Raw genomic sequence first — 15,589 nt, forward strand, 5'->3', positions numbered from 1 at the left:
AGCATTCTTATAAGGATTAAATGAAGCGATAAATGATGTATATGAAAATCATTTGTAAGCTCTGAAATGCTTTATAGATATATATTCTTTAGGAAATCTTAAGAAAATTAGATAGTAACCAGTACATTATTATATCAGTAGTAATAATCTTTTTACTACTTTTGTAGACCTCTAATATTTAAATTAGTTAGGTTTGATATAGAGCTTTGTTAAATGCTGAGTTGTAACAAATTCTTTTATGTATTCTATATATGTTCTTGAACACATGTATGTGATGTTCTGGTAACTATACAACAGCTGGCTCTCTGGGGGAAAAAAAGTCACCCCAGTTTATAGCATGCACTGTTTTTTGTGATGTAAATACTCCCACCATAGCCAATTTCAAGCCACAAACATGACATTACTGAACACTGTGTTGGGAAGATACTTAAAACGGCTCTCCTGAGTCCATAAAAGCCAACTCCAGCACAGGTTGAACTAAGATAGACTCAAGATTTTAGATATATAGGCATATAGAAGTCATAATCATGAAAACTTTTAGACTTTATTTTAAAAACATACATAAATATTATTCTGTCTCTGAAAGCCAGGAATCTGGAACCAGACCTGGATTTTTATTCTGACTCTCTACTTACTAATTCTGTGAGTTTGGACAAGGCAGAGTATCTCTAAATCCTTAGTCTCTTCATCAGTCAAATAGGCACAATAACAGTATCTCCCTCAGAAGGGGAGACCTGGTGCTGGTACAGACCACGGGTTGGAAAGGATTGCTTTGTAAGGTTAGTGGCTATTGTCATCATGGTTATAATAGCATGCCACACTGAGTTCTTATTAATTGATTTTATTTTTTAGCTGACATGGGCTTTGCCAGATTATTCAATTCTCCTCTAAAGCCACTAGCAGACTTGGATCCTGTAGTTGTGACTTTCTGGTATCGGGCTCCAGAACTTTTGCTTGGTGCAAGGCATTATACAAAGGCCATTGGTAAGTTAGTGTGAAATGGTTTACTTGTAATTGGTAAGTATTATATCATTATTGTATGATACTGCATTTATGATAAATACTAAATGGCATAATAAAGCTGCTTTGTAAAAGCCACTTTGTATGGCTTTGTAAAAGTCCTGTTGTCATCTATATGCCCAGATTTTATATTCTTGTAGCTCTGGATTTTCAGCTGTTTAGGAGAATATGATTCTTTTTTTTTTAAAAGAAAGCATTTTCTTTTTTTAATTATTTATTTTTAATTGGAGGGTAATTGCTTTACAATGTTGTGTTGGTTTCTGCTGTGCAACAGTGTGAATCAGCCATCAGTATACATGTATCTCCTCCCTCTTGGGCCTAAAAGAAAGCATTTGCTTTCAGAGAATACAAGTGTCTGATCTTGTTATGTTGCCTAGAAATGATAAAATGCAGATTTTGTTTTGCGCCTACCTACTATTGATCAGAAGAACTGGAGAGGGGTTTAGAATTTTCTTCACAAAAAGAAAAACAGAAAAACTGAAGTAGTGTAGTTACTGGAGGGAGCCCCTGCTATTTGGGAAAAAGTTAATCAGTCAGTCCTTTCCTAAGCAAGAAACAATATGACTAATCCTTTTCTCTTGCCATTATAGTTATCAGAATGGCAGTTTCTCCATTAAGGTAGGAAATAGAACCTGGGTAGACTAGCTGTGCTCAGCATCTTGCCATCTCACCAAGCGTAAACGCTGAACAAGAAAACCTGTTAAAAACACAATCTGTAGGATTTAAAGTCTGCTTCAGAACAGAGGCGTCAGAGATTTCGCTGCCTGGCCCTGTAGTGTCCTCACAGGGCCCAGCTGCCAACTGAGGGAGTCGGGAAGAGAGAGCTGCCCTTAGACCTAGGTACTGCTTTAAAAGAGGTGAAAAGAGAAGACAGGGAGGGAGGAAGTGGGGCCATTAATGTGAAGGCCTAGTTCTGTAAGGTACCTACATTTTGCTCACTGTGTTTCTTTAAAGTTTCCATTTCTTGAATTCTGTTTACTTGTATTAGACTAATTTTGACTGCATTTAGCTCCTTTGGTCAAGTTCTATTTGATAAAGACACTTAAATTATAAAATTATTAAAAATAGACAAGCACAATCCTTTCTCTGTTAAGCTTATGAAAAATCTGAAAAGAACTATCAAAGAGTTATCAAGGAAGTTCTCACATTTGAAGAGATCAGACTCATAATTAACCTCTTCATGGGTAGAAACGGAAACAAAAATTAAAATATGGTAATGTCCTCATTCATCAGGAGGTCTGATTTCTACAAAACTTAGATACCCAGGACACATTTATACTTCCTTTGTCTAGGGATTGAGACACTAGCACAGTGTGGAATATTGTTAATTCTTCATAAGTACTACTGAAGGATTTTGTTAAATTAGTGAAAAAGGCTATGAGTGGCCACAGCACCATAAGGAAAACCATATGTGTTTGATAGTAGAGGCATGTGAGACTGACCTCAGACCCATCCCCTGGCAGCTGAGCCTGTAGTAATAAGACCCCTGACCAGAGGCTGTCACCGTTACAAGCCAAGGGCAGTGGCAGCTGTCTGTGAAGGTGGGAGAACTTTTTTTTGATACGAAAAGTAAATGGAAGGGATAGAGCAGGGGTCCCCAACCTCTGGGCCGTGGACTGGTACCTCCTGTCAGATCAGTGGTGGCATTAGATTAGAAATAAAGTAAGCCAGAAAGAAAAACACCAATACAGTATAATAACACATATATATGGAATTTAGAAAGATGGTAACGATAACCCTGTATGCGAGACAGCAAAAGAGACACAGATGTATAGAACAGTCTTTTGGACTCTGTGGGAGAGGGTGAGGGTGGGATGATTTGGGAGAATGGCATTGAAACATGTATATTATCATATGTGAAACAAATCGCCAGTCCAGGTTCGATGCATGATACAGGCTGCTCGGAGCTGGTGCACTGGGATGACCCAGAGGGATGGGATGGGGAGGGAGGAGGGAGGGGGGTTCAGGATGGGGAGCATGTGTATACCCATGGTGGATTCATGTCAATGTATGGCAAAACCAATACAATATTGTAATTAGCCTCCAATTAAAATAAATTTATATTTAAAAAAGAAAGTGCATAATAAATGTAATGCGCTTGGATTATCCCATCTCTGGTCCATGGAAAAATCGTATTCCACAAAACTGGTCCCTGGTGCCAAAAAGGTTGGGGACCACTGGGAGAGAGCAGTTCTTAAAATAAGCCTGACTCTGTTTCCATTCCAGTGGGTGCACTGAGGGGCTTTATTTTTGAGACATTTACCATTATGGTTGCTTCTTCTGGTATTAGTTCTCTCTCTTGAGAACAATAAAATCTAGACAATCTCAGAAGGTACCAGAGGCTAGGAAGGGGCCAAAAGTTAAGACAGAGAAAAGGGGAGTGCTAGCTGGGAGCAACAGTTGGTGCTTTAGAACAGGACTGGTGGTGAGATAATGCCGGGCACAGGGCGGGAGTACAGGATGTGATAACAGCATAACCTCCCGTGCGCTGGGTTCTTACCTAGCACTGTGCAGTCTGTGTCAGAAGGGAGACTCCAGGAAGAAAAGGAAGACTCAGCCAGAAACCTTGTTAAACAAAATGACGCCCCACCAAAGAATGTCTCACTTTCAGAGATTGCTAGCAAACCCACAGCCTGTGTCTAACATGTCCCTCTGGTGATTCTGCTGTGTGTGGTCCCCACACTTTGAGAAGTATAGTTCTATGAATATTTTCTGATTAACTGTTCTACTGTTGTAATAAAAAATAGTTGTGAGTTTTGGAAATAAAGGTAATTGGGTATGAACTGGAAACCAACTATATTTCTAATTTCCTCAGGGTAAGGAGAACTGAAATTGAATTTTAACCAGCTTGTGACTTACTAGCTCAGTAAAAATGAGACTTAGCAATTAAAGATAAAAACCTAATCACTGATTTCTAATTTTAGTCATCCCAATTATTTATTCTGGATAGAAGTGAGGAAAAAAGTTAAGATAGAAAAATAATAATCCCCACATTAGTTAGCTTATGTATTCATAGCAGACATAAATATACAGTTACTCATTCTTAGAATTCTGTGTACCTGGTTCATATCAGAAATGAGTATTATTTCTATTCAGAGCATATAAAAGAGAGTTTTTTGGCATCAGTGAAAATTTATGAAATGAGATTTAGCCCAGGAGGTGAGTGGTGGTGGTTGTGGTATGTGTGAGACACACACACACACGGGGAGTGGGGCAGGGGGAGGCAGGGAGGAGAGGGGAGAGGAAGAGAGAGAAAAGTACAAGTCATTGATAAAGGAAAGAGCTGAGAAATGGGTATAGATGGTGCTGGAGCCAGGTGATCATTTAAAATTAGATGCTAATATGAGGCAAGACACCCTAGAATTTAATACTGCACGCTACATTGAGGTTCCTCCTCTTAGCGGTTCTTCAGGAAATCTAGATACAGGCCCCTGTCCTTGATTAGAAGGCAAACCAGGAACTGTGTGGCCAGCAACATACAGTAGTTGTCTCCATTGACTGCATAGTAGAGGCAGCTTCAGGAAGACTTGGGACAGTCAGAGGCTGCCATATCAGGGCCAAGGGGACAGCCAATATGACATGGCAGAGAAAAAAATGACAAAGTAGACACTGAACAGTATTATTATTCTCCTCTTTAGTGATGGATCTTCATAATGAGGATGATTAAGTTATATTTTATAGCCTCTTAAGATGGCAGGTAATAACGTAATAAAAATGGTTATTGAAAGGATATATTCCCATTATCCAGAAGGCTAACTTGTGTGGAAGGAGACCATCCCTGAATGGAGTCAGATACATGAGACATTACTATATATGTAATAGTAGAATGTAGAATAGTAGAATGGGATTGCTATGTTTAGAAGACTTCTAAACACTGTACTTTTCTATGCTATCCCATAGTCTCTGTGTTATTAACTTTAAAAATACTTACTAAGTGGCATTAGGTGGGAAAGTATGAATATACATCTCACAAAAATTAATTCACATGTACATTTGGCAAAGCATTATAAATATTACAGTCTTAGAATCTATATTAAAACTATAGTTTTTCAATGTGTAAAATCCAAGTAGAATCATCTTTACCTGGTTATTTGAAGTAGTTAATAAAACTCTGAAAGATGCCTCAGTGTATCTTGGCATGGTGGAGTTGGGGCAGCATCTAAGTGAGTATGTTCAGATTACTTCTCTTTACTGGTGTTATGTACTACTTGTATATACTTGTATTTATCAGCTTCTAGAAATGGCAGCCCACTCCAGTATTCTTGCCTAGAGAATCCTGTGGACAGAGGAGCCTGGTGGGCTGCCGTCTATGGGGTCACACAGAATCGGACATGACTGAAGTGACTTAGCACGCATGCACGTATTGGAGAAGGAAATGGCAACCCACTCCAGTATTCTTGCCTGGAGAATCCCAGGGATGGAGGAGCCTGGTGGGCTGCCATCTGTGAGGTCGTACAGAGTCAGACACGACTGAAGTGACTTAGCAGCAGCAGCAGATCTTACCACTTCTTGAAAAAACTGTAGGTGGTATCTTTCAGACAAAAGTTGAGTTTTTCCAAATTATTTTGTGTAATCTGTACCATCTAGACCGACAACTCAAAAATTCTAGTCGTTATGTATTTGATTGCTTTAAAGAAACATATCACCATACCTGATCATATTATTTTATTCTATCACATCTTGAGTGTTATGCCTTGTATTAGATTATCAGTTGAATGCTTCAGCAATTAAATTATTAATAGTGGTTAGAAAGGCTTTTGCCTAAAGGTAAAGAAAACTTATTGCTTGCTAAATTGAGTTCCCCAAGTTTATCTTGATCAGGAAATTTACAAGTAAATGTTTTTTATTTGACTTTCAGTCTGTTATGTGATGGTATAGCTGTGCTGTGTTCAGTCGCTCAGTCGTGTCCAACTCTTTGCGACCCCATGGACTGTAGCTCTTCAAGCTCCTCTATCCATGGGGATTCTGCAGGCAAGAATACTGGAATGGGTTGCCATGCCCTCCTTCAGGAGATCTTTCCAACCCAGGGATCACACCCAGGTCTCCCACATTGCAGGCAGATTCTTTACTGTCTGAGCCACCAGGGAAGCCCAATGATATAGCTATTTCATATCATATATGTTTTCTTAATATACTTACTGTATTCACTGAAAAGTTTTAAAATTTATTGGGGGGATTCTTTTCTTTTTAAAAGCTATACTTAATATGCAGTTTTATATTAAGATATATGACATATATAATTTTTATATGTTGCAAAATAATCATCACGGTAAGTCCAGTTACCATCTGTCACCATTGTAAAGTTATTACAATACCATTGACTTTATTCCCTTTGTGTACATTTTATCCCTGTAACATCCTTGGAAGTTTGTACCTCTTAAGCTCTTTTACCTATTTCATCCATCTGCCTACCTTGAAAAATATTTTTATATGTAGGTTGTGATTATACCAAGAAATTATAACCAAAGAAATATAATAAATATGTACAAAAAGTTGTTTTTCTTCCTTCATAGATATATGGGCAATAGGTTGCATATTTGCTGAACTGTTGACTTCAGAACCTATTTTTCACTGTCGTCAGGAAGATATAAAAACAAGCAATCCTTTTCATCATGATCAACTAGACCGAATATTTAGTGTCATGGGATTTCCTGCAGGTAATTTTTTTTTTTTTTCAAAATAATACTTGAGTCATATTTCAAAAACATTCTTTTTGAAAAGGATATTTTAAGTATTTTTATGTATATTTTTAAGCTAAAATAACTAGATTTTTGATAAGTGACATTATTTCCTATAACAACATTCAATATTTTATTTTGCCTAAGATAAAGACTGGGAAGATATTAGAAAGATGCCAGAATACCCAACACTTCAGAAAGACTTTAGAAGAACAACGTAAGTAATACCATATTACATACAAGTAACATCCAGTGGGAATGTTTAAACTAATCCTTTTAAAAGCCAGATAGATTATTGTTTAAACCAGAAACTTAGATGTTAGTATATTAATTATGTTTATGGATTTAAAGAAGATATTTCAAATGCTGTTAATGTATATGCCAGGCTCAGGCATATATTTATTTAAAAACTTTTAATAATTTAAGGGTCAGTAGACAGTTTAAAAGTCTCTTCCGTTTAGCTTGGAAAGGGGCTCAGTTCAAGGCCTTAATGGTAGTTTTGTCTTTATCTGTGTCATGAGTTGTGTCTGAAATGCTGGGCTAGGCAACCAGCAAGGGTGGCAGGAGGAAGAACACATGGCTAGGATCTGAGTAAAACGAACTGGTGGAATGTCTATGCTGAGTGGAAATGAGAGGAGTTTGTTATAAATATGTGCACCTAGAGGAAAAGGTGGAAGAGAGTCTCGTTTGGGAAACGTAACAGAACAATTTCAGGACAGGAATGGCTTGTAGGAATAGAAGCAGACATGATAAAGCAGCAGCGAATGGCACTTGATCATTTGGGGCCTCTCTTTCACACAGTCCTAGGTAGGGGTCCTTGCCTCCACGCAGCTCCTAAAGAGAGTGCTGACATTGCTCAGGTGTCTGAATTGGGCTCTCTTCTCACCCTAGACATTTCCCTAGACAGTCTCTGTGATTTTGATGGCTACAGCGTACCAGTTATGCTGGTGGCTCCCAATTTATACATTCTACTCTGACTTCCTTTCCAAGTTTCAGACCCATGTATCTAACTGCTTTTTGGAATCCCAAATTGAGTGTCCCATAAATACTTCAAAATACGTGTCCCAAACTGAGCTCATCATCCATCCTCCTAAACTTTTCCTCCCACTATATTCCTTATCTTAGGAAATGGCTCCATGATTTACCTAATTGTTCAAGCCAAAGACCTTAAAGATGTCCCTGATCCTTCTCCTCTCTCACTGTCTTCCATTTTATCCCCTAGTGTCTAAACGATTAGCAAATCTAGTAAATTCTTTGTTTCAATATCCTTCAGATCTCTGTATTTCTCTCCATCTACCCTGCCACTATTATAGACCAGACTACCACCCTCTCTCTCACCTGGGATCCTGCACTAGCCTCATAAGTGGTATTTCTACCTTCAGTTTTCATTCTGACTCACTGCCTGTTCTGCAGTCATTGCCAAAAGCACATCTGAGCTTGTCAGTCTTCACGTTGCTTTCAGTTTTTAAATATGGCTTACAAAAGCCTGGGCATCACCAAATTTATCTCCTAAACCTCTGTCCACTTTGTACTCTGTGGGCTGCACATCATAAATTTCTTTAAGATCCTCAAAACCCCTGAGCTTTCTTGGACCCCTGGATTTTTACACATGCTGTTCCCTCAGGATATATTGATACCATCCTCCCACCCATTTCATCAGATAACTCCTATTTATCCTTTCTATCCCCATGCAGTCTCCCCTTGCCCTTCTAGTCAGGTGCTCCCCCTCTGCACTCCTGTGGCATATCCTGAGCTGCTTCTCTCAGCACACATCACTTTGCTCGACAGTTGGCTTTTGAACACTTGTCTGCCTTTCCCTCTAGAATATGGATCGTGCCCATTGTAGGCACCGTTAGAGGCATCTCCAGGGCCTGGTATATGGTGCATGTTCATTAGTTACTTGTCAAATGGGTATTAAATGAAAGTGGTTCAAGTAATTGAAGATAAGCTGGTAATATAAAAGAGAAAATTAATTAAGACACAACGTTTTATCTTAGTATTTAAAGGCCAAAGGAAGAGTTTTACATAAAATGATAGTATTTACAATAACCAGAAATAACAGGAGAGAAATTTAGAAAGATAAATGACATTTAGTTAAAAATTAACAGAAAAAGATAAGAGCCCATACTTTCTAAGCAAACAATTTTATCCACATAAAAGCTGCCTACTAATACATAACACAAAAAGGAATTTATTAATTAGCTAAATATAATGCAGTTTACATACAAGTCACTAAAGTATAATAAAAAATTCCAGATAATATTATTTCAAATGACATTAAAAAGTAAACAAATAACTTGTTTTCATTATAGCAAAAGAACCAAAAAAATTACTCTTGATGTGAATTGTGAAGGGTAACAATAGAATTTTTTCTGTAATCTTTCCAAGTGTCAGCTCTTGTTAGCTCATTAGAAGGCAAGGTGAGAACAGAATTAAAAGGAAATAAGTTGACTTTAAAAATTGAATGTTTGAATAAACATGCTGATAAAATGCTTTATAATGTATATAGAGAGTTTGAAAATTGTTCAGCTCCTAAACTGTAGTAAATCTAGAAGAGGATAATACAGAAAATGACAATTTATCTTATTTGTAATATTAGGAAAAATAAGAAACCACAACGGGAATCAAGCAATAGGATTTTTCAACTTCAAGACCTTTTATATTATGATAGGAACAACTTTAGGATCGGGAGTTAACTCAAGAAATCAATTGATTCAACATAAAGATCAAAGCTATGTTGACGGACTCCATTTAAACGAAACCTTAAAGTTTCGTTTAACCATCACTAAACTTAATGGTTACCTTGCCAATAAAAATATGCCTGGTATTGGAGGAAAATAATTTTTAAGTTAATATACATGGCAAAGATTTTCTTAAAAATACCTGGTGTTGGCAAGGGCATAATAAAATGGGCATCCTTACTTATTAGCTATTGGGGAGAATGAATGCTTCTCAGACATTAAGGTATCCACAGATCACCTGGAGACCTTGTTAAAGATTCTGATTCAGAATGTGGAATAGGGCCTGAGTACCTGCATTCCTAGTGCAGGCTTTCTGCTGCCCATGCTGCTGGTCTGAGGGCCAGGTTCATGTAGCAAGTTCTAGAGCACACAAAAATGGCTTTGGCATGTACTTACCCTTTGACCTAATAATTCTAAGACTTTATCCTGAAAAAGCGTCAAAGCAGCCACACATAGCTAAGATGAGGCACCTCAAGGCTTTCATAGAGATTAACTAACTGCCCAAGATCACACAACTGGTAAATGACTGAGTCAGGGTCTGGGAGGGGCCTCTGATTCTCACCTGCCATGCAGTCCTGTCCCCCTGAATGTGTACCAGATTTACCTACAAGGATCTGTACTTTCTAGCTGTTGTGAAACAAGTGTCATTAGTAACAGTAGAAAATGTTCAACCAGTACAAATAATAAGCTTAAAGAGCATTTGGCAAGAGAAAACGCTTATAAAACAACATTAAGTAAGAAAAGGACAACTTATGTATACTATGATTCCAATTTTATAAAAATAGAAATACTTCTTTGTGTGTATATATATGTATGCACAGAAAAAATGCCAAAGGAAAATTATCAAATCTTGATGCTAGAGTTTTTTAAATTGCTTCATAGCTTGATTATGAGTGTTTTCAATTTTTTCTTTTATACTTTTTTATATTCTCTAAATTTTCTACCATAAACATATATTACCTATTTCTTGAACTTTTAAATTTGAAATATTTCATATGTAGGAAAGAATATACATGATGAAAACATGTAGTCTATTTAGAATAATAAAATGAATACCCATTTACTCACCCCTCAGCCTGAGCAGTTGATATCCTGATACAGAATATGTACATAGGAAGGAATCGCTGGATCATAGGATAGTCACATTTTCAGCTCTAATGGTTAATGCATTATTATTTTCCAAAGTAATTCTAACAGTGTAAACTCCTACATGCAGTGTGTAACAATTCTTATTTCTTTTTTTACACATTTACCAACATTTGGTTTTGTGTTCCTTTTTAATCAGAAAAAAAAAAACCCAAAAACAATGGCTTAAATGAATACATACCTCATAGGAAAACCAACCTTGGAACCTTCCATTAAAAGATGTCAATTGTGTGAATGTCCTCAATAGTGTGTGGATGTCATGTCTTTGCAGGTACGCCAACAGCAGCCTCATAAAGTACATGGAGAAACACAAGGTCAAGCCTGACAGCAAAGTATTCCTTTTGGTAGGTGCATCTCTCCAGAGTGGGAAGGTGATCCTTAGCATAGCTCTCACCCCACCCCACTTACCGTGAAATTGTCCCAGCTCTTCCTCCTCTTCAGGAAAAAAAGAAACTGGTGGATGTTGGGGCAAAATTAAATCTTTTTCCTTTGAGACATCACCCTTGACTTTTAGCCTTGTTTCCAGTGGTTTACCAGTAAGGGAAAAAAAAATTCTAAAACGGCTTTACTGCTAATCATTTCTGTCAGTTTCACATAAATGTGTGTGGTGTATGAATAAGCTAGCACTTGATGTTAATTCTGTTAGACATTAACACCGTCAGAACATTGACCTGGAAGCAAACTCATGTGCTGTCAATATCTTATGTGTTGCTCTAGCTTCAGAAGCTCCTCACGATGGATCCAACGAAGAGGATTACCTCCGAGCAGGCTCTGCAGGATCCCTATTTTCAGGAGGACCCCTTGCCGACATTAGAGTATGTGTCCTTCCTTTTCTGTGCACTTTGCTCCAGGTTGAGGGTGTGCGGTGGCGGCTAAAGGCAAGGGAAGCACTTGTTACTCGAGCCTTTTATTTCCTTGGTTAATACCACCTCAGGGAAAAACTAGTCGAGAGGTCCTGTATTTTGAAACAGGCAAAGCTGTAAAGAGGTGTGAATGAAAACAAGTTTACGGAATGGTCATTAATCAGTTTTACAGACAAAAACTAAAGCTGAGAACAGATGGGACTTTTATTATAGATCGGTCAGCCAGAACAGTTTACACCAAACCAGTAGGGAACTGAGCTTTTAAAATTCTGTGTCTCTGCTGCATTATTATACCCCTCCATTTCCCCATCCTTATTATACCCACAGATATAGATTGTGCTTGGACTTACTGATATTAGAGGTACAGCTTTTCTTGAGAAAAAAATTACTTTCATTGTTGAAGCAAATACACAGTCAGCTCTTTTTAGTGCTGATGAAGTGTGTATGGAGAAATTTCTGCATTACATACGTCAACTAGCTAAACGCAGTTTTAAGATTTGTTATTAAAAGTGGCAGTTTTACCAGTGTAAAACTTAGATGACAAATTGTTCTTTTCTTATTGCTTAAATTGTGTTGAGAGGCATACCAGCCACAGATGAAGAATAGGAAATAAGAAAAAAAAAAGTGGAATTTTAAATGCACAAGGTCAATCATATTATAGATTTTAGGTCATGACATGTATTTTTTTTTTTTTCCTTCAATGATTTGTAGTGTGTTTGCTGGCTGCCAGATTCCATACCCCAAACGAGAATTCCTTAATGAAGATGAACCTGAAGAAAAAGGTGACAAGGTATAAACTGCACTTAGGGAAGGATAAATGTAGTCATTCCTATATATTTAACTGCATTTTATTTAATTGTGTATTTACTTTATTGTACTCTGCAGTTTGAAATATGCATTCACAGATAAATGAACTTCCTGATTTGTTTTACAGTCTATTTTATTCCCCGATTCTTGATTCTTGCTTTTGTTTGTTCAGTGTCATTGCCATCATTTTATGCAGGCTGCTTTTAAAGCATCACTCTGTGCTTTGCTTTGATTGTACTGACTCCTCTCCACACAGCCCTTCTTTTTCCAAATTGACTGAAAAGACTGTTAGAGCTGTTTTAAGGAGTTGCTCTTTCCTCTGGGCCTGCGTCTTCAGTGGGATGTCTGTCCCTGACAGGAAGGATTACTGTGCAATCTAAATGAACTTCAGAGAACGAGTCCTCTTTGGGGCTCTGTACTCACCTGTGGGGGTGCTGTAGTCCCTGGCTGCTCCATTCTCCAGGCATGCCAGTCACTTTGGTGTCCCACATAGGTTTCTCCCCAGGTTGGCTGACAGTCTCATATGCATATCCTACAATGACAGGCGTGATTTCGTTCCATACCAAGCTTGCCATTTTTTTCTCTTTTCATAAGAACCAGCAACAGCAGCAGAACCAACATCAGCAGCCCACAGCCCCTCCACAGCAGGCGGCTGCCCCCCCGCAGGCACCCCCACAGCAGCAGAACAGCACCCAGACCAACGGGACTGCGGGAGGTGCAGGGGCCGGGCCGGCCGGAGCAGGGCTGCAGCATAGCCAGGACTCCGGCCTTAACCAGGTGCCTCCCAACAAGAAACCGCGGCTGGGGCCTTCAGGCACAAACTCGGGCGGGCCTGTTATGCCCTCAGATTATCAGGTACTCCCCTCAATGCTGTACTTTTTCATGTTGACATACCGTCAGAAAACAGAATGCAACTGAGCAAATTTTAAAGGTTCATTGGCTGCATTCAGTGATTCATGTATCAGGTAGCAGCTCATATAGCATATAGAAAAAGGCTCTGAAGAGCTGTACAAGATGAAAGACTTCTGGACTTCTATAGGTAGAAGGAGGTGGGACCGGATGTTACTTTAGCAGAGAGCTGATCATGTCAGGCCAGGGCACCTTCCTCTGGGGACCACAGGAGTCTACCAGGTAGATTACTTCTCAAGTGCTGAGCAGAGATTGCAGACCGACTGGGGAAGAGTACATTCCTGGGAGGGGCTGAAACTGCAATTAGGTTAGGTATTAAGTCTCAGTTTGGTTACATGGGCTTAACACAAATGACTCCATTTTGAGTCTGTCGTCTCTTTTTTTAGCAATACATTTTATGAAATGTTAAGTATACATATGGGCTTTCCAGGTAGCTCAGTGGTAAAGAATCCGCTTGCCAAGCAAGAGATGCAGGTACCATCCTTGGGTCATGAAGATTCTCCTAGAGAAGGAAATGACAGCCTACTCCAGTATTCTTGCTGGGAAAATCCCATGAACAGAGGAGTCTGGTGGGCTGCAGTCCATGGGGGTCACCAAGAGTCAGACACGACTGAGTGACTAGAGAACAACAATACTTAAAATAGATCCTTTTAGAAATAAGCAGTACTTAACTCTAAAGTTTGATTTTACAGTTCTAATCTTTCTAGGGCATTATATGAAAATGAAGATTTTTGTCATTTCATGTAATTGCAAGATATTTTGTTTTTTGTTTATCTTACAACCCTGAGGAGGGAAGGTGAGGTAGGCAGCTCCTCCTCAACATTTCTCATTTTACCCTTCCATCTGTCTGTCGGGTTTGGGTCAGAAAAAGACCCCTAGATAAGCAGTTGAAAGGGAGAGGAATGGTGCCTTACAGTGAACAAAGCAAGCAGCACACTTCAGAAGGATTTGCCATCACTGGGAGGAAATAATCAGTACATAGCCACATGACAGAAGAGAGAGGGACCAAGACTTGTCAGGAATAACTGTTAAATCTCACAAGAAGTAATTTTGAGACAAGAAAATACATTTGTTGAGATTCAAACGAAAACTACAATTGTATTACCATTCAAGAAATTAAAGGAAGAAACCCTAAGGATTGATGTTTGGAGAGACAGGTAAAAATACAGGTGAAAACCGTAGGGAATCTTGGGGGAAAAAAAAAGTTTTCAAGGTAGTAACAAACTTAAGATCTAAGAAGGGAAACAAAAAACTTTAAAAAAAGGTTTAGAACCACAGTCCCTCAGGGAACTGGTGGAGAAGGAGCATGTAGGAGAGAGATAATAGAAAACAAAACCACAGGCAACGAAGACATAAACTCACTGATTAGGAACTGGAAACCAGAGAAACGCTAACAAGAAAGACATAATAAATAGCTGTTTAAAACTGGCTTTACATTTTGAATATCTCAACACAACTACTTTGAAAACTTCTCTTGGAAGATTCCCTGTAAGCAGCAGAGTATATAAAAGCACTTCCACTGGTTCCAATTAAACTAATCAAGGCATCAGTTTGGTCTGCAAAGCAGCTTGCTATTTGGGTAGTAGTGATGAACGTATGGAGAAGGCAATGGCACCCCACTCCAGTACTCTTGCCTGGAAGATCCCAGGGACAGAGGACCCTGGTGGGCTGCAGTCCATGGGGTCGCTAAGAGTCGGACAAGACTGAGCGACTTCACTTTGACTTTTCACTTTCATGCATTGGAGAAGGAAATGGCAACCCACTCCAGTGTTCTTGCCTGCAGAGTCCCAGGGACGGGGGAGCCTGGTGGGCTGCCGTCTATGGGGTCGCACAGAGTCGGACACGACTGAAGCGACTTAGCAGCAGCAGCAGTAGCAGTAGCAGCACGAACGTATTTGAATTTTACTATAAAGTCAGCTTTCCCCTAACATTAGTTTATTCCTATTGTATTATATGAGCAACAAACCTTTATCATGTACTAGTGCATCTTGGTGTCTCTGATTATGTTATATTAGACTGATTATAGTCAGTCATGGACAGATTACTTAACTGTATTTACTCCTTTCAAATCTAGGAGTTCTTCAAATGTTTTTCTTTGTCCATACTGAGCTGTCTACTTAAAAATAAACCAGCATATCTGTGACATGGATAGCTTTCTCAGCTATTTAGTTGGAAAGATTAGCATGAAGGGTGAGGGTGAGAGACCTCTTTGCAGCTCTCATAGTATCAGCACTGCTGCTGCTGCTGCTGCTAAGTCGCTTCAGTCATGTCTGACTCTGTGCAACCCCACAGATGGCAGCCCACCAGGCTCCTCTGTCCCTGGGATTCTCCAGGCAAGAATACTGGAGTGGGTTGCCATTTCCTTCTCCAATGCATGCATACATGCTAAGTCACTTCATTCGTGTCCGACTCTTTCCGACGCTAT

At 39.0% G+C, this 15,589-nt stretch overlaps 1 protein-coding gene across 2 annotated transcripts in view; it reads left to right on the forward strand.

Annotated features, from left to right (window-relative positions):
* Positions 1-15,589, forward strand: part of CDK19 (cyclin dependent kinase 19) — a 169,827-nt gene that overhangs the window by 148,428 nt on the left and 5,810 nt on the right. For both annotated transcript variants that reach the window (XM_027551209.1, XM_027551210.1), the window contains 7 exons: positions 853-984; positions 6,534-6,677; positions 6,846-6,915; positions 10,857-10,929; positions 11,303-11,400; positions 12,160-12,238; positions 12,850-13,110. In XM_027551209.1, the coding sequence (XP_027407010.1) occupies positions 853-984; positions 6,534-6,677; positions 6,846-6,915; positions 10,857-10,929; positions 11,303-11,400; positions 12,160-12,238; positions 12,850-13,110 (857 nt within the window). The remainder of the gene's footprint in view (positions 1-852; positions 985-6,533; positions 6,678-6,845; positions 6,916-10,856; positions 10,930-11,302; positions 11,401-12,159; positions 12,239-12,849; positions 13,111-15,589) is intronic.

Source organism: Bos indicus x Bos taurus, chromosome 9 (genome assembly GCF_003369695.1).
Source record: "Bos indicus x Bos taurus breed Angus x Brahman F1 hybrid chromosome 9, Bos_hybrid_MaternalHap_v2.0, whole genome shotgun sequence".
Lineage (NCBI taxonomy): Eukaryota > Metazoa > Chordata > Mammalia > Artiodactyla > Bovidae > Bos > Bos indicus x Bos taurus.